Consider the following 20,316-nt stretch of genomic DNA (forward strand, 5'->3'; position numbering starts at 1 on the left):
GTATAATGTGTCAGAGGTTGTCAGACATCAAGTGTGTTGTCCCCCAGTTTCGGCTATCAATCAGCCTACCCTGCAACTCTGATTACTGTAATAATCTTACTTTAATTTTAAATTGTATTTATGTGGAGAGGGAAATTAGTCTTAATTCTTTCAATGCAACCCCCTACAAAATCTTAACCATATAAGTAGGCCACCTATAGGACCAAAACCTGTGTGAGTAACTGCAAGCAAACAGTTCATGAATTTCAGATGGCGATAGGTAAGTATATAAGACATGTATGAACAGTGGACAGGCTATTAATGTCCTAGAGATGACTGTTTTTGGATGTGATGTGCACTGATGTAGTAGGCCTATCTTGCATGGTTGAATTGTAAGATGTCTGGGGTTTGTCCTCAGACAATTTTATGCATTACAAATCATGCATATATGAAACAGTGAGACAAAATACTTAATTTGTCATCACAACATTTTGCATTGGCCCTGTATTTGCTCCATGATGGCCCTGCCATGACGCCATAGGAAATGTGAAACTACATGTCCCAACATGCCCGTGTGACAGAGCAGGTCCTCCCCTTCTTTTGAGTGGCAAGTTGTTTGTTTCACTGTTACCAGCTGCTGGACTATTCCAATCCCTGTCGGAGAGAATACACGGGGACCGACAGTCTTTCTCTCTTTTCTCCCTCATTGTGATTCTTTTATCATACCTCTCTTTCACTATTTTCCTAAGTGGATAACTTTCCCTTCTCCCTCCCTTGCTTTCTGCTCCGTTTCACGGTTTTTATAAGCTATATAGGTGTATTTATTTGTTTTTTTATTAGAAAGGATATACATTTATATTTTAGATGTTCCTCAAATGAGAAGACGCAAAAGATGGAGTTGCATATTTTAGAACACAGCTTGAAAGTAGCGAGTATAGCAAAAGAGGGCATTCAGATTTGCACTCACGGATTAATCAAACTCGCCTTCTTGCCCTCTAAAACAAGGTAAGTAGCTTTATAGATATTAACAATGTTATTAAATCCGCTACAATAAAGAAAATGAATCATCATTAATATATTATTGGGCAGTAATGTTATTGCAAACTAATTGCGCGACTAGATACAATGTTACCGATCGTTGTGGCAAAGCAGTCCAAATGTAATTATGTCTTCAGCAGTTATCTTTTTAGCTTTCAATGAAAATGCATGCTCTACTTTTGCATGAGTCAATGAGTGCTGCCAGTATTCTTTAAATTCAGTATTTAGTTTTGCATTGTCATTTTCTTCAGCTTTTGTGCTTTTGTAGTCCGGTCGACGTGAAGGGGTGTGTAGTCTACGTGCTAATGCCGCGTTCAAGTCGTGTCGGAAACTCGGAAATGTCCTACTTGCTTACTTGTAGAAAGATGATACTGGATATAATGAGGCATGTGACTCCGCCCTAACAATGGGATTCGTTGTCCACAGACCGGAACGTCGGGCTGTCAAGCTCCCGCCTATTCATCGCTTTGGTTTGGTGGATACATCTTATTTTAATATATTATTTTAACAATCGAAGAGGGGTGTTGACATCAACCGCCTGTATTCAATGGAGAGTGAGATGCTATGCTAGCTTCATGAATATGCATAGGCCATCTCGAATTTCAGCAGGGACAACTCCTATATTGTGTTTTTTCTCAGTTGCCGGGATGTCACGTGCATCACACTTATATCACTGCACTCGTAACAACCTAGACATTACAACATTTATATTATATCAAATAAGCCTCAAGTATCAAAATAGCAATTCATTTTAATCTTGACTAAATTCAACACTCATTTCTCCTCCCCATACAAAAACTCCTTACTTGCATTATAGTCAATGATCTGCTTAATGTGGGGCGGAGTTAACCCTCTTGCTTCGCTTCTTGTTCATGAGCTAGTCGGAACTAGGAAACTCCAGAATTTCTGGTTGTAGTTATACATGTGCTACGTTCAACCAGTTAGCAAGTCGTACATTTCTTAGTTCCGACTAGCACTTGAACGCGGCATTCCACTGATGATACCGGAGTTTCCCACTTGGGAAGTAGAATCAACCAATAAAAAGCTCTAAGCAAATAACTTATGTTCATTTTAACTCGGAGGTCCCGAGTTTCCCACATGTCGTGAACGCGGCATTGCAGCTATGCGGTGTTGTTTTTCGTTGTGTGTGGGTGTAAAATTATATGCGGTGAGGTGGTTGCATTACATCAAATTTGAACCGGCGGCGTGAGACATTATGCCGAATACATAATTAGCGATGTTGCAATCATGATTTGGTTAGCAAGCAAATCGATTTGTTGCCGTGGATGTGAACGCGCTTGCCCGGTAGTTGTGTTTCTGGCTACAGTCTTTCTCGGTTTTTAATCAATTGAATAGGTTATAATTAGGGCTTCACAATAACGCTGTCTTTTTTTCCTAATTCATTTCACCTGGCATGATGAGGATAGGGCAGGTTATAGGTAGATTATCTTCTGTAAGCCTATTGCAAAAGTTATATTTATATGATGGAATGCCACTGTAAATGTGCTGTGAGCATATTATCAATAGGCTACTCTAACCTAAACTTCGTTAGTGCTATTTTCCTCAAGTGGTTATTTCCTCAAGGCCTATTCTTATCACTGCAATGTAGGCTACATCTGTGAGAAATAGGCCTACAGGCCAATAATATAACAGTTTTGCATTCCAACAAAGATCTTGTGATCCTTGCTGTTATAACTGCACCAGGACACAAGTTGAAGGCAAGTATATTTTAGTGACACATTAATGACACATGGGATTGAAAAGGCCATTGGCTAGCCTATGTTTACCAAGCTCTCCTCAAGGCAAATTCTCCTCCACCTTTCAGTGACCTTTTTAGGTGTGCTGTGGTGACCCCTGAAAAATACTTGAAAAGGAGGTAGAGGTCCACAGAATGCAGTATAAATGTGTGTTGCATCGCACAGCTTGGGAGCGTAAAACATTCATTTAGGTTAACATTTTGCAGTGGTATGGTCGGATGGAAATGTATATAGAAACCATGTCCCACAACCTTTGTTGTGTAGATCCATCTTTGTCTCAATCTCAAATGAATAGAAAAGATGAGCACCGTATAATTTCCTGGTTTTAGTTGGTGCTTATCTTTTTAATTCATTTGGGGTGGAGGCATATAGCTGGATCTACACAACCGATGTCGTGGGATCTGGTTTCATCTTGACAGACTACTTTAGAGGTATTATAATGTCTGACAAACTATGATTTGAAAGTGTATTGATGTTTAAAGAAGTGTTTAAAAATGCAGATAAAGATACTGATAGCTCAGACTCTCCATGAAGTAAAACAGCAGTTATAGTATAGAAATTAGAAGACAAACGTTTGAAATATCTTATTTCCTGATGCACAGACAGAACTGAATGGAAATAGATGCATCTGTCATTAAACATAGCTTGTGGTTTCCCCTCATATCTTGAAGTGTTTCATTGCTTCCATTGTTGGCAGACAGAGCTGGATGCACCAAGTTGGTCTGTTTTCAGAACATTGTTTTGCCTCAAGTGGGACGATAAAGTCTTTGACAGTCTTCGTCTGTGATTTGGGCCTTGTTGCAGCTGTAATTTCATGGCATTTCTACTATTTGGGAGTCACTAATAGATTTGCCTACTAAGTTTCTATATCTGCTGTCCCCCCCCGTCACATACAGTACTGATTGCGTCTAATTTAGAGTCAAGTAATGGAAGGTTGTTAATTGCTCAAGGGTGTTGTAACAGCTTGAATCAAACTCATTTAGAAGCTCCCTGTGAAGTGCCTTGCATTCATGTAGAATGTGAGGGGTGCTGACTAAATGTCGAGCCACACAAACACAAGGCACTGGCTTGGAAGCTGCTTACCACCTAGAATGTTGTTGATGGCCTTCTCCCTAAATGTGCTGTCTCACTGTTGATCTAGCATTGATATAAAGAAATCTTGGTTGTGTGTTATGGACACTGTCAAATATGGATAGTGAATATCAGGAAGTGTTGTTGATTTATGTATGACACAATCCTGTCATATGTGCCGTGAAAAAGTATTTGCTCCCTTTCTAATTTTCTCTACCTTTGCATGTTTTTGATACTGAATGTTATCAAATCTTCAACCAAAGCTAATATTAGATAAAGGGAACCTGAGTGAACAAATAACACAAATTACATACTTATTTCATTTATTTAATAAACAAAGTTAGGCAACACCCAATGCCCCTGTGTGAAAAAGTAATTGCTCCCTTACACTCAATAACTGGTTGTGCCACCTTTAGCTGCAATGACTCCAACCAAACGCTTCCTGTAGTTGTTGATCAGTCGCTGTGGAGGAATTTTGGACCACTCCTCCATGCAGAACTGCCAAGCATAAAGGGACCCATGTTGTCCAAAAAGTTTACTTTTGACTCATCTGTCCATAGAACATTCATCCAAGAGTCTTGATGATCATCCAGGTGCTTTTTGGAAAACTTTAGTCAATTTTTTGGACAACATGGGTCCCATTATGCCTGCGAAAACCAAACACTGCATTCCTCAGTAAGAACCTCATACCAACGGTCAAGCATGGTGGTGGTAGTGTGATGGTTTGGGGATGCTTTGCTGCCTCAGGACCTGGGCGACTTGCCTTAATAGAAGGAACCATGAATTCTGCTCTGTATCAGAGAATTCTACATGAGAATGTCAGTCTGTGAGCTGAAGCGCAGCTGGGTCATGCAGCAAGACAACATGAAAATGACTAAGAAGCCACAAATTTGAAGTTTTGGAATGGCCTAGTCAAAGTCCAGACCTAATCCCAATTGAGATGTTGTGGCAGGACTTGAAACGAGCAGTTCATGCTTGAAAACCCACAAATGTCGCTGAGTTAAAGCAGTTCTGCATGCAAGAGTAGGCCAAAATTCCTCCACAGTGATGTGAGAGACTGATCAACAACTACAGGAAGCATTTGGTAGCAGTCATTGCAGCTAAAGGTGGCACAACCAGTTATTGAGTGTAACATGCTCTCTAGACCGGGCACTCGCATGTTGATTTTGTACATCCACACCAGACGCGATCCAGACACGCAGGTTGAAATATCAAAATGAACTCTGAACCAAGATGCTGGAGGAAATAGGTACAAAAGTATCTATATCCACTGTAAAACGAGTCCTATATCGACATAACCTGAAAGGCCGCTCATCAAGGAAGAAGCCACTGCTCCAAAACCGCCATACAAAAGACAGACTATGGTTTGCAACTGCACATGGGGACAAAGATCTTACTTTTTTGAGAAATGTCCTCTGGTCTGATGAAACAAAAATATAATTGTTTGGCCATAATGACCATCGTTATGTTTGGAGGAATAAGTGGAAGGCTTGCAAGCCGAAGAACACCATCCCAACCGTGAAGCACAGGGGGGGCAGCATCATGCTGTGGGGGTGCTTTGCTGCAGGAGGGACTGGTGCACTTCACAAAATAGATGGCATCATGAGGAAGGAAAATTATGTGGATATATTGAAGCAACATCTCAAGACATCAGTCAGGAAGTTAAAGCTTGGTCGCAAATGGGTCTCCCAAATGGACAACGACCCCAAGCATACTTCCAAAGTTGTGGCAAAATGGCTTAAGGACAACAAAGTCAAGGTATTGGAGTGGCCATCACAAAGCCCTGACCTCAATCCTAAACAAAATGTGTGGGCAGAACTGAAAAAGCGTGTGCGAGCAAGGAGGCCTACAAACCTGACTCAGTTAAACCATCTCTGTCAGGAGGAATGGGCCAAAATTCACCCAACTTATTGTGGGAAGCTTGTGGAAGGCTACCCAAAACATTTGACCCAAGTTAAACAATTTAAAGGCAATGCTACCAAATACTAATTGAGTGTATGTAAACTTCTGACCCACTGGGAATGTGATGAAAGAAATAAAAGCTGAAATAAATCATTCTCTCTACTATTATTCTGACATTTCACATTCTTAAAATAAAGTGGTCCTAACTGACCTAAGACAGGGATTTTTACTAGGATTAAATGTCAGGAATTTTGAAAAACTGAGTTGAAATGTTTTTGGCTAAGGTGTATGTAAACTTCTGACTTCAACTGTGTGTACATTTCATTTGCAACCCAAACGGTGTGGTCAGCATGTTAGGGGGCAATTACTTCTTCACACAGGGGAATTGGTTGTTGCATAACTTTGTTAATTAAATAAATAAAATCTAATATTAGGTTTTGGTTGAAGATCTGATAACATTCAGTGTCAAAAATATGCAAAAATTTAGAAAATCAGAAAGGGGGAGAATACTTTTTCTCGGCACTGTACAACAGAGATTATATGGTACTTATCAAAAATAATTTGATATGAAAATCCATTAACTGAATCTCAGAAGGTATGTTGTTGGTCTATGGCAAAACATATCCTGATGTCTGCAAAAGAGACATGGTAAAGTTTGTAGTACTGTACCGTTACATATTCATTCCAGCAGGAAGCCTTGGGTAAATTACGGAATTAGGCTGAGACTTTGATTTTTCACTTTAAAATATGCTAAACAAGAACCATTGATTTCAAAGTTTAATAAACCAACAACTCTATGCCTACTTTGAACAATTTACAGTAAACAAACAAACAAAAAACATTTACTGGAAAAACTGCGCAGATGCCAAAGTTTGGTAACAGAATTGTGGTAAAATCTCCCTCAGTTTTATTTTGTTACCAACCTTTGTATCTGCACAGTTCTTCCAGTAAATGTGTTTTTGTAAAATGTGCAGTGTAAAATGTTAAAATTATTCCTTGTGCATAGAGTTGTATGGTTTGTTAAACTTTTAAATCAATGGTTTTTGTTAGGCATACATTTTTTAATGAAAAATCTGAGTCTCAGCGCAATTCCATTACCGTGGAATTTCCTCAAGCATTTGCTTGAAAATAAATCAAGTTAAAGAAAGACGTTTGATTTGAATGGAAATATGCTAATTTGCAATTCATATTTGAACATGAAATCAGCTGGTGGGGAGTTACCCGTATATAACCAATTGTTTAAAGTTTTTCATGAGCAATGCGTGAAACTCTTAAGTACACAAATATTTTCAAGAGGACACGGCCATGTTGCACTATCCCTCTGAGTCATTTAACTTTTCAAGTCAAAAGCAGAGATCAAGTTACAAATGTTTGTTCTTATGGCAGTTTCCAGGTACATGCACCAAGAGAAATGAGGTAGACAAACTTCAAAACGGCACTCTCTAAATTCTACTGTTTGCTCAGCATCCTTTCATCATCTCAAAGCCTTCAATCGAAAACACAAATCCTATAGTGCTAAAGCGCCAAGTCAATACTGAAGGTGAATCTAATCTGAAATCTCCTTTAATGGCAGTGAGGCACCCTTTCCCCATGCATATGTATTAGTAATGCTATCCATCATGCCAACCCAAGGACACTCGAAATGATATGACACAACAACAGGAGAGGTTTGAGAGTGGGACAAGTAGGCCAGTCGAGTATTTAGAGATGACGCATGCCATCATCATCAAATAAATGACGCATGGCATCAGACGCGCTGCTTCCCACAATCAACAAGTATCATGGTACCCCTTGATTGAAAGAGAGGTGTGGGTGGATCGGACAAATATTGCTCCTCTCCCAGAATCATGAGCTGGTTCAGGTTTTATGATCAGCATAAAAGTATGCAGCAGCTGCTGCCAGTCTCAACTCGAGATCCATGTATTTGGGTATGTTTGCATAGGGGCATTTATATCAAAGGACCCATAACCACAAAAACACTGGAGGCCCCTTACACTTTAGTATTGTATTGCAAAATGCATAGCGCATAGAATTAAAAAGGTATTGTCGGATGTTATTCATCCTAATCAGACATGTTTTTTACATTTACATTTTTTGGGGAAATTTTAGTCATTTAGCAGACACTCTTATCCAGAGCAACTTACAGTTAGTGAGTGCATACATTTTCATACTGGTCCCCCATGGGAATCTAACCCACAACCCTGGCATTGCAAACGCCATGCTCTACCAACTGAGCTACACGGGACGATACATTGGAGATAATATAAGACAAGTACTGGAAACAATAGAACATTTTGAAAAATCTGGAAAACAGGGCCTGGTATTCATAGCTGATTTTGAAAAGGCCTTTGATAAAGTACGACAAAAATGTATATATAAATGCCTTGACTATTGTAATTTTGGAGAATCTCTTATACAATGGGTTAAGGTTTTGTATAGTTACCCCAGGTGTAAAATGGTAAATAATGGCTACTTTATTATGGCCATCGAAATGTTAGCTATTAAAATCAGATTCAACAATAATATCATGGGGCTAGAAATCCAAGGCTTAAAACAAAGGTATAATTTTACGCCGACGACTCATGTTTTCTTTTAAATTCCGCAATCTGGATCCCTGCACAGCCTCCTAGAGGATCTAGATAATTTCTCTAACCTCTCTGGATTACAACCGAACTATGATAAATGCATATTACGTATTGGAATAAAAAAATATGTAACTTTTATATTACCGTGAAGTTTACGAAATCAAATGTGGACATACTTGGTATTCATATTCAGAAATAAATAAATAATCTCACTAGAATACATTTTTATAGAAAGTTAGCAAAAATAGATAAGATCTTGCTACCAGGGAAAGGTAAATACCTGTCTATTTATAGAAAAATCACCCTGATTCATTCTATAGTCATATCCCAGTTGACCTATTTACTTATGGCCCTGCCAACGCCGAATAACTTTTATTTTTATTATATGAGCAAAAAATACTCAAATGTATTTAGCATGGCAAGCCAGACAAAATAAACTGACCCATTTATATAATGAATATGAATTCGGAGGGCTAAAATAATTAAATATTAAAGCATTGAACCTCTCACTAAAGGCTTCAGCCATACAAAAATTATACTTAAATCCAAACTGGCAGATTAGTAAGAATGGCTCACCCCGTGTTCAAAAATGGCCTTTTTCCCTTTATCCAGATTACAACCTCTCACTTTCAGTTATTTGAAAATACAGTACAAATATTACATCAAATATTATGGTTAAACTCAAATATACTAATTGATGAAAAAAATACATTATTTATAATAATAAAATTAAAAAATATATTTTTGTTAATTATATCATAAATAGGACTGGTGGAGTTATGTCACATATGGAGCTAACAAAAATATATGGAAATGTCTGCTCTATCCAAAATTACAACCAACTGATTGCAACATTACCGCAAAAATGGAGGCAAGAAGGAACTTGTCTGTCGGCCCTACATTAAAAACCAACATTTTAATAATATATATACAGTTGAAGTCGGAAGTTTACATATACTTAGGTTGGAGTCATTAAAACTAATTTTTCAACCACTCCAAAAATGTATTGTTAACAAACTATAGGTTTGGCAAGTCGGTTAGGACATCTACTTTGTGCATGACACAAGTAATTTTTCCAACAATTGTTTACAGACAGATTATTTCACTTATAATTCACTGTATCACAATTCCAGTGGGTCAGACGTTTACATACACTAAGTTGACTGTGCCTTTAAACAGCTTGGAAAATTCCAGAAAATGATGTCATGGCTTTAGAAGCTTCTGATAGGCTAATTGACATAATTTGAGTCAATTGGAGGTGTACCTGTGGATGTATTTCAAGGCCTACCTTCAAACTCAGTGCCTATTTGCTTGACATCATGGGAAGATCAAAATAAATCAGCCAAGACCTCAGAAAAAGAATTGTAGACCTCCACAAGTCTGGTTTGTCCTTGGGGGCAATTTCCAAACGCCTGAAGGTACCACGTTCATCTGTACAAATAATAGTATGCAAGTATAAACACCATGGGACCACGCAGCTGTCATACTGCTCAGGAAGGAGACACGTTCTGTCTCCTAGAGATGAACGTACTTTGGTGCGAAAAGTGCAAATCAATCCCAGAACAACAGCAAAGGACCTTGTGAAGATGCTGGAGGAAACAGGTACAAAATTATCTATATTATCCACAGTAAACGAGTCCTATATCGACATAACCCGAAAGGCTGCTCAGCAAGGAAGAAGCCACTGCTCCAAAACCGCCGTAAAAAAGCCCAACTACGGTTTACAACTGCACATGGGGACAAAGATCTTACTTTTTGGAGAAATGTCCTCTGGTCTGATGAAACAAAAATAATAACTGTTTGGCAATAATGACCATTGTTATGTTTGAAGGAAAAAGGGGGGACTTGCAAGCCAAATAACATCATCCCAACCGTGAAGCACGGGGGTGGCAGCGTCATGCATTGGGGGTGCTTTTCTGCAGGAGGGACTGGTGCACTTCACAAAATAGATGGCGTCATGAGGAAGGAAAATTATGTGGATATATTGAAGCAACATCTCAAGTCATCAGTCAGGAAGTTTAAAGCTTGGTCGCAAATGGGTCTTCCAAATGGACAATGACTCCAAGCATACTTCCAAAGTTGTGGCAAAATGGCTTAAGGACAACAAAGTCAAGGTATTGGAGTGGCCATCACAAAGCCCTGACCTCAATCCAATAGAACATTTGTGGGCAGAACTGAAAAAGCGTGTGCGAGCAAGGAGGCCTACAAACCTGACTCAGTTACACCAGCTCTGTCAGGAGGAATGGGCCAAAATTCACCCAACTTATTGTGGGAAGCTTGTGGAAGGCTACCCAAGTTAAACAATTTAAAGGCAATGCTAATAACTGAGTGTATGTAAACTTCTGACCCACTGGGAATGTGATGAAAGAAATAAAAGCTGAAATAAATCACTCTCTACTATTATTCTGACATTTCACATTCTTAAAATAAAGTAGTGATCCTAACTGACCTAAGACAGGGAATTTTTACTAGGATTAAATGTCAGGAATTGGGAAAAACTGAGTTTAAATGTATTTGGCTAAGGTGTATGTAAACTTCCGACTTCAACTGTATATATATTTTTTTAATTGCTAAATAGAAAAGGTATACCAGTTACATTTTAAGGACCAAAAAATGTACAGCTGTGCTACACTGGTTGCAAAATAGTTGTAAAGAGATTTTTGATGTGCAAATTCCATGGCACATGGTTTATGAACTGATACACAAAACAACTCCTGATTCAAAACTTAGTTTTTCCATTTAAATTATTTTACAAAATTCTTGCAACCATTAGAATTATATGTATATGGGGGATACAACATGCCAGCTCTGCAGATTTTTCTGCGAAGAGACAGAATCATTAGATTACTTGTTCTGTAGCTTGTTTTTGGTTGCAGTTTCAGGAATGGCTGAAAAATCACAACTTTTACCTAAAACTAACTCTGCAAATAGCATTGTTGGGTGATTTGAAAAGCCGTAGTCAATCGATCAGTAATGTAATAATACTCTTAGTAAAAATCTTCAATTTTTATTTAGAATCTGTAGAAACTATGAAAATAGAAAGGTTAAACTTTTGTGAAACATCACAGCACAGGTAAAAAATATATGGCAAGTAGAAATCAAAACAGGATGGTTTTGAGAGATAGATGGGAGGGGGTTGAGCGTAGCTGATGGGTGGGAAGAAAGGAAAGCATGGAAAACTATGGTCAAATGTACAGTGTCTGTAAAATGTAGTAGTCTAAGTATTGTTGTCCATTAGTTTACTCAAATTAGGGGAAAATAATAAAGAAGGAAAACATATTAAAAAAAAATAAAAATGCAATATATTAAAGCTGATCTATTCCTAATAGCAAAAAAAATAAAATGATGTAAGACCCATATGCAGCAACATGTGAAGTTCATAGGAACATATCAAATTGAGTGTCAAATGAAAGCTAAGAGTCTATATTTTTGGGAAATGAAGGTATAGATTTGACATTTTAGTCATTTAGCAGACACTCTTATCCAGAGCGACTTACAGTATTCACGTGGAGGGAGAATAATGAAAGTTCACAGTGATTTTACTGATATCAAATTTGTTTGTGAATTACTAAGTGCTTAAAACTCGTAATTCCGTTACCAAATTGGAATTGCCCATAGATGACCTGATGGGCCTCAAATATAGCCCATAATTATGTCATTTAAATATGGTGATAAAGAAGATATTCAGATTTGTGATCAGACACAGAGTGTTGCTTGCTTTCCACGAAAGGAACTTCGTGGGCCATGTGGGGTCACACAGATTTTTGGAGGCTGATGACAGAGGCTTTACAGAAGTTTAGTTGCTAATTGTTAACCTCACATTTTTGCTTGAGTTATGACTGAATGGTCCGTATACACATAAGCAATAGGCATATGATGTAACATTTAAAATAAATAGTTACTCATGTCCAATGAGGTCATTTCTGGGCAATGTCTGTCCATTTAGGGGATCCCTTTTTGCTTAGCAATAATTCCTTTCCATTTTAATAATTGAACTGAGATAGTCAATATGTTCTGTTGAAACTAACTTGTGATTTACAAGTAGCATAATGAACCATGTTATTCACTGTGAAACCTCCTCTATCGTTTCCAGATGCAAGTTTTTCAGTTTGACGGAAACTCCGGAGGATTATACCATTATCGTCGATGAGGAAGGCTTCAAAGGTGGGTTTTGTGGTCGCTACCACTGGATCTTTAAGGTTACTGTGGCAACCAGAATTAGACAACAGGAAAACATTTGTAGACCTATGATTTTCAGTCAGTTCTATCCAGAATCCTTGGGACATCCCTAACCTTAACCTTAACCCTTACCTTAACCATTGTACATTTCAACTCCCAAGGATCCCGGACAGCAAGGACCTATGATTTTCTCATATCTTGACTGGCTGCCAATGTTTGACTACATATTGCTACATCAGTTCTCCCCGCTGTTCCATTATGGGTTAACAGAGGCCAAGCTGTGACTGGCTTGGTTTTGTGGTTGAGTGAGTGAATCCATGTCATTACAGACTGGTTTCCAGGGTGACCCTCGTTGGTCACCATGGATACTAGAAGCTCTGCATTGTGAAACAGGTGCAGGTATTCTACTGTAGGTAGATTGTCTGGAAGTTTATATTGTGCTCATCTGTATGTATGTACTTTCCTTTGCTCTATATTGAGGCTGTTAAAACAAGTCTGAGATTGTTGGCATAGCTTTCGCTATTAATGTATGCTCAGGGGTAAATGTTTTACCCTGAGTGATTATAAGCTAATTTACTAACTGCAATGAAGACCCTCTTGAATTCAACTTGTTTAACCAAGTTTTTTTTTCTTCAATTTTATGATGAAAGAACCATGGTCAGTCGTGTGATATCTCATTGTTCTCAGCAGTGGAGTCGAGCCTTTTTCCAAGTCAGACCCCTCTCATATTTATGGCACCCAGGCTTGACAATGCCTCGTCCAGCTCATCAGCGGAGGAGAATGTCAAACAATCATCCGTAAAATAAGAGCCATTGAGAGTCCGGCGATGCCGTTAGCGGCCTCATTTATCGCTAAGGGGACCGCTGACAGACAGACACATCCATCTGGAGCCACACTAATGCGCCATTTTCATGTCCCCTTTCAGAACTGCCCGAGTCGGAGCACCTTAGTGTCGCCGAGGCCACATGGTTGGCTCTCAACGTGGTGTCGGGGGGTGGGAGCGCCACCAACTCTCAGCCAATCGGAGTCACCAAAATAGCCAAGTCTGTCATTGCCCCCCTGGCAGACCACAACATCTCTGTGTTTATGCTGTCCACCTATCAGACTGACTTTATCTTGGTGAGTGCTGTTCCACTACAGACCTCTCTTAAGCATAATTTATAACCTACCTAGTATGCAACGCAAGAACTACTAATAGCTAGTCAAAATGGTGATCCAGTGTAGATGTGAGCAGCCCCTCAATTACAAACTTGACGCAAGTACCCAGGATTGCCATTTGCGTTCTTGCATTGCGTGCGTACGTACTGTATAAATTAGGCTTTAGAAGTGTTGTTGCATGTCTTCCTCAACTTCCCAAGGAACACATGCAAGATATCAGCCAGCCAAATGGCAATTGTTATGAGCATCTTGTAGCGGCGCCATTCTCCTCACGTGTTATTGATACTCACATTCAGTTTGAGGATGTATTTGTCAGCTTAGCTGCTTATTCCTGTAAGTATTACTGAACATGGTCATTTGCCTTACCTGTTATGTTACCAGGGGTCCAGTGGAATGAAGGTAGCCTACTCTTAAATATACCAGTAGATAATCGAAAATAGCTTACGAAACAGGCCATTTTAGTCAAGTATGCCCTCACTTGTACTTTGTGGCCTGTGAGTGTTTTTCCATTTTGCTCAACGTGAAAAGACAATAGCAGTGGATGTACAGTACCTCCCTGAGCGGCGCTTTTGCTTTGAGAATAATCTTTTCATTTTGTCGAAGTTGCTTAATCACACCAGTCCTTTCTCATGCCAGGCCTTTTTGGCCAAAGGGAGTATTTTTATTACCCTGCTACTAAGAGGGGGGGAGAGAAAAACACACAAGGTCTGCTGAATAACCGGTGCCTGTGTATGGAAATAATTGTACAAAAAAAATTGAGATGTTGATAATCTGGCAGTAGTTATGTAAAGAGGATCAGCCTCAGCTCAGTCTCTTGCTGGAATTCCCGGTAACATTCATGGCCACTGTTCTCCCTCCACGCCAGCTGCTCCCAGCCACGGCCTAATCACTGTCTGTAAAATGGAGGAAACAACCTGCGTCGCTCTCATCGGTCTCTCTCTTTCTCTGCCTAATGTCTGTTTCTCTATTTGTCTGTCTCAATCATGTCTCTCTATCGCTTTGCCTCAATCTCTGTCTGTTTGTCTTGTCTCACTCACTCTCTTTCTCTCCGTTTCTATCTTGCATGCTCTCTCATTCCCTCCCACTGTGTCTGATTGTATTTGAGGGTCTGAGCCAGGCCGAAGGAGGAAGACCGGCTGGGCCAAGGCCTCTTTTTTTTCTCTCTCTGGTGTTGTATTATGATTATTTGCGTTACATAAATGGTGGGACCCGACCCAAATGCAGAATGCAGTCATTTAGAGGGAGGGAGCCTTAAGTAACCTGACTTTCTGTCTGACTCAACCAGCCTAGAGGAGTTAGAGGCCAGCTTCTCACAGGGGGAATCACATTTTGTTTACATCCTCAATGCAACTCAAATAAGGGTTTAGTCAGGGGGAAAGGAGATGGATGAGTTTCTGTCAGGATCCGGCAGAATGGTCCCCGTGGGGATGGAATTAGTCCGTCATGTCCAAATGTACAGTTCTTCAGAGGCGGCGGCACAGAGTTCAGTCAAGGAGAGCACGATTTTGGGGGAATGGACACACAGTAGCTTTGCATTAGGCCCATATAATGGACACCTTTTTGGGGCATTTCATTTCACGTTGAAATTGGATTTTAAAGCAGAAGACCGTCTCCAGCTTTTAAAGCATTGCATTCCTTTGGGAGGTTGTTTTCCCAAGCCTTTTGCTAGTCAGACATACCTGCTTTAAATACTTGATTAACATTTGCTGTGCCCACAGGCCCCTCTCTTTTACTTATCCTTGAAGTGTTCCGATAAGCAATATGCAGAAGCTCTCTGAGTTCTTTTGAAATTTCACTGAATAGTTTGCTATTGGGACACCATTGTTTCTTTCACTTGATAAGTGCAGTTACAACTTGTGTTTGAAGTGCAAATGTGAGTTACTTTCTGACGTAATTTAATCTGCCTGTTTGAAAGACCGTCCTCACCTGCTGTTCAAATGCTATTTCACGTTTCTATAAAACTTTTTGGTTTTCCCTGTTGTAAGAAGTGTGTTGTGCTTTGGTTGAGGCTGAGTTGTTGATGGCGTAGTGGTCGTGTTGTGTTCTTCAGGTTCGAGAGCGGGACCTGCCCATGGTCATGCACACCCTGTCTTCTGAGTTCACCCTGCTGAGGGTGATCAACGGAGAGACCGTGGCCGCCAACAGCCTGGGAGTAACCAACGGCTTTGTCAAGCCTAAACTCGGTAGGCACACAATACTTGTATTCACTATTACTGACATGTTATCCCTTTTTCACACTATCGTGTGGACACAAACTGTACTGGCTCGGTTATTTACTTTTCACATGTTCCTTTCCTGTACAGTTCGAGCCCCTATGGGACATGTGTAACCAGGCCAGCACAGCTCGGCTCAGTAGTCTGAAAAGGCTACTGGACATAGATACAGTAATGCACACAATCAGTTTCAGGTTATGCATTGGGTTTTCTGTGATACAAATGGAAATGTATTTCATCCCCTGAATGAGAATATTGCAGAGACTCCCTGATATTAATTGGCTGTTATGTTGCAGCCTGTCAAACCTTGAATTGAACAATCCAACTTGGGCGGTGGAGTGTACTGAACTTGACATCCTCATCTTGACATGTTTGAAGACATGTTTGGTAAGAGTATGTCAATCCAGCACGCGCTGTCAAGGTTCTTCCCCAGAACAGAAGACCTGAGAACACAGTTTGATATGGCAGGCAGAACAGCAAGAGCCAGCCCCAGGCATAAGAGACATAAGCGGTCGCTTAGGGCCCCCGGCCACTAAGCCCCCCAATTTTGGGGGGTAATTTTACATTCATGTCATTTAGCAGATACTCTTATCCAGAGCGACTCACAGTAGTGCTTACATTTTCGTACTGGTACCCCGTGGGAATCTAAACCCACAACCCTGGCGTTGCAAGCGCCATGCTCTACCAACTGAGCCACACGGGACCACATTTTGTTGTCTAGATTTGTAAATCTCTTTAGGTGACATATTTGATGGGTAGCATGAATCAGTATTTTTTTAAAGCATATATGTTCACAACCGCCAGTATCATATTAATGAAAATGTTTTCTCTCTCTCTCAGTGCCCCGTCCCATCATCCACCCTCTGTCCAGCCCCAGTAACATGTTCTGTGTGACCAGCCTGGACCCAGACACACTGCCCTCTGTGGCCACCCTGCTCATGGACGTCATGTTCTACTCAGGCGGGTAAGGACCCACTCCTCCTGTTTCACAGAAGGCTGTCACAAGAGGCCATCTGCCGTCTCTTTGTAAGAGACTATCATGCACACACTGCCACAGGAGCATTTAGCTGCTCCAGTTCAGACAAAAAAAATATTTAGGAAGTCTAGAACCTGGAAGAGGGTTAGACTTAAGCAAGGGCTGTCATAGGATGGTTATGCTGCTGTTATGGTTAGACTTTAAAGGTGGAGAAAGATTTTACTAGCAGACCACTGGATGACCAGGATGGAATGGGAATGGACCAAATGTAGTTGAAAGATGGTTCAATTGGACATACTTGAATCTCAGTACTTTCTATTCCAGCATAAAGGAGCCCGGGGCATCTAGCGAGGACTCCGCACACATCCGCTTCTTCTCCTTCTCTCTGATTGAGGGCTACATCTCTCTGGTCATGGACGAGCAGATGACACGACGGTGGGTGCTCTCGTGGTCCCGCCATTTATAAATAAATAAACACATGGTTATGGTGTCTATCACCATCAGAAAGGCACAACTGCTATGTCAATTTGCTGTTTTGAGTCATTTGTAGACAACTTGTTTGCTGCTGGGTTGTTAGGAAACAAACATAGAATATCATAAAAAGTTTATAAATAAAGAAGTTAATGTAGAGTTGACAGCCGTTGCAGGTGTCACTTGCAGGGTAACCCGAACAGCTGCATTACTAATCACATGTGGATTGAACTAAAGGGTTACAGTCCACTACATTAGTAGATACTTTATCATGGGCTTGTCCTACATTGGCGAGGTATCCCTTATATGGGTCAGTGTTGTCTCCAAGCTATGAAGGGGGACAATATGTTGACCAAGATTTTAGTACTTCCGAAGTTATGTGTTTTTCACCATAGCATGTAGGACAGGGATCATCATCTAGATTCAGCCATGGGCTGATTTTTTTTCTTGAGTGGATGGTCAGGGGGCCGGAACATAATTACAAATAATTTGTAGACTGCAAATTGACCGCAAGACGCACAAACGGATATAATATTTGAATAAAACATAATTTCAAACCTTGCTTACATGTATGTATGTATGATCTCATCTCTCTCTCTATTATGCGTGGGAATACTTTGCAACATATTTTTCCTAAATTAAAAACACTTGGAGCTTATTTGCTGGTGTTTTAGTATTTAATGTCTAACAAAAATTGTGGCTGCCAGTTGGGGAACCCTGATGTAGGGCAACCACTGGCCTACAATCTGAATTTGACCAAATCGTTCCATTTAACACACAAGACAAAAATATGTATTCACTGTTTTCTGAAATCTTTGAATGCATCTGATGTGAGCGCTACATTAAATAATAGCTTTCAATGTTACTTGCTATAGATTGAATGAGTGTGTGCATTCATTTTCTCATTTCTTCATCCTAGGTTTCCCAACAATGTCCTCTTCACTAGTGCTTCAGGGGAGCTTTGGAAAATGGTTCGCATTGGGGGACAGCCTTTAGGATTTGGTAAGTAAAACCGTTGTGGTTTTCTCTGTTTGGTTTCCACAGGTCTCCCATATGTTAGTCAGATCTCTGTGCAGAGTGCACAGCACCAAGAGACAGTGTAATCTGGCTAAGATTAGGAAAAACCAACTGTGATGCCAATACGAATATTACTTGGCAATGTGAGGAATACATTAAACGCCCAGATACGCCTCATGTCTGGTACTCCCGAGTGGCGCAGTGGTCTAGGGCTGTGCCACTAGAGATCCTGGTTCGAATCCAGGCTCTGTCGTAGCCGGCCGCGACCGGGAGACCCATGGGGCGGCGCACAATTGGTCCAGGGGTAGGGGAGGGAATGGCCGGCAGGGATGTAGCTCAGTTGGTAGAGCATGGCGTTTGCAACGCCAAGGTTGTGGGCTCAATTCCCATGGGGGAATCAGTATGAAAAAAAATAATAATAATGTATGCGCTCTGGATAAGAGCGTCTGCTAAATGACAAAAAAAAAAATCTAAATATCTGATATTCATGGATATCTGTTCTTTATTCTTATTGCCTTGTGTCAGACGAGTGTGGTATCGTGGCTCAAATATCGGAACCCCTGGCGACTGCTGACATTCCAGCTTATTACATCAGTACCTTCAAGTTCGACCATGCCCTGGTGAGTGATGGTTTACAACTCCACACCCTCTATGTATCTCTCTCTCTGTTTGTATGGTAAATTGTAGAGGTCAGTTTAAACTGGAGCTTTTGGAATAAAGACTTAACCCCGCCCTATCTCTCATAGGTCCCAGAAGAAAACATCCAGAGTGTGATTGGAGCTTTGAGGACCAATGAGAGCGCAGGACAGTGAAGGGGAGGTGGGAAGAGACAGTGGAACTAGCGAGCCCTGTGCCCACACCTTGATTTATCGTGTCAAACTCTTTTTTTTTTTGTGCCAAAAGCGTACCAGTGGACTGCTGTGGGGGGGTGGTTCTGGGAACAGGGTAACGCAAAGCTTTGGTGGTGTAGATGGGGTACAGGGGAGGGACGGTGTGTGTGTGTATAGGGATGCTTTTGTTCAGCGATCAGCAACATGCCCCTCCTATTCTGAGACGGTGCCAACTATGCTCCAAACCCCACCCCCCACCCCACCCCCTTGACCATCCGCTCTTACCCCAAACAACATCCACCTCTTTGGGGACCCAAAGCTAGAGTGACTGCTGTGTTTTTTCTTTCTCCTCTCCCTCACACCATTTCACCATGGCAACGCGGCCTACTGAGTTTGGGCCTATCTCTTCGACACCAGGCCGAGACGCTGCGACACGGCCCTCACCTCCTTTTACACCCACGCGGCCCATGACTGCCTATACTGGTGCTGTAGTACACCACACTTTCCTTCCTAACTTTACATTGTTTCTCGCAAGCTGCTCTTCCCCTAACAACCATACTGTATTAGTTACCAGTCCTCCCCTTATGGAAAGAAAGAGAATGATCTCTACCAACAATTATCAAGATTTCCATTATTCTTCTTATTTATTTTTCTCAGTGCCAAGTCGTTTTAAAGACCAATGCCTTGTCTAACGCTCAGTGTGTTTGCACTTGAAGGTGACATTTCTGAGTTGCCGTTGGTGGTGACGGACTGTGTGGTTCAACGACATAGTGTGGTTTTGTTTTTACAAGTTATTGAATAAGCTTTTAATGTCAAGTCCTGATGAAATTCTCATTATGGAAACTCTTCTTAAAGTAATCAATTTCGGGGCTAGAGTTCTCATTGAAATGCCATTGAGCTGAAGGCTAGCGAATAGATTGCAGGGACAGAGGCAAGATGTATGTCAATGGTCCTAAACTCTTTGGTGACCTGGATGCAGATCAGATTTGTTAGATGGGAAAATGAAAGACTGGTGAATGTTGCTTTGTATTCTGGTGATTAGCGTTAAATGACATTTACTGACGAATCACAGAGCCACTGTTCTATAGAACATATCATATAAACAACATTCTAGTGGGCTATATATAAGCCCGTTTTCAT

The 20,316-nt window shown here is 40.6% G+C and overlaps 1 protein-coding gene across 1 annotated transcript; it reads left to right on the forward strand.

Annotated features, from left to right (window-relative positions):
• Positions 1-615: 615 nt before the first annotated feature.
• castor2 (cytosolic arginine sensor for mTORC1 subunit 2) lies at positions 616-20,030 on the forward strand. Its single transcript, XM_041893735.2, has 9 exons — positions 616-984; positions 12,426-12,496; positions 13,437-13,630; positions 15,720-15,852; positions 16,723-16,846; positions 17,183-17,293; positions 18,249-18,331; positions 18,872-18,966; positions 19,093-20,030. Exons 1-9 carry the CDS (start codon positions 872-874, stop codon positions 19,156-19,158), a joined length of 990 nt encoding a protein of 329 aa, XP_041749669.2. The 5' UTR covers positions 616-871; the 3' UTR covers positions 19,159-20,030.
• The last annotated feature ends 286 nt before the right edge of the window (positions 20,031-20,316 follow it).

The sequence above is a fragment of the Coregonus clupeaformis genome, chromosome 13 (genome assembly GCF_020615455.1).
Source record: "Coregonus clupeaformis isolate EN_2021a chromosome 13, ASM2061545v1, whole genome shotgun sequence".
Classification (NCBI taxonomy): Eukaryota; Metazoa; Chordata; class Actinopteri; order Salmoniformes; family Salmonidae; genus Coregonus; species Coregonus clupeaformis.

Bases quoted from the DNA above. Each gene is read 5' to 3' on its own strand.
- castor2 (XM_041893735.2), top strand. From the start codon at position 872: ATGGAGTTGCATATTTTAGAACACAGCTTGAAAGTAGCGAGTATAGCA. The intron at 12,497-13,436 runs GTGGGTTTTGTG...GTCCCCTTTCAG, and splicing joins CGATGAGGAAGGCTTCAAAG to AACTGCCCGAGTCGGAGCAC. The intron at 17,294-18,248 runs GTGGGTGCTCTC...TCTTCATCCTAG, and splicing joins GACGAGCAGATGACACGACG to GTTTCCCAACAATGTCCTCT.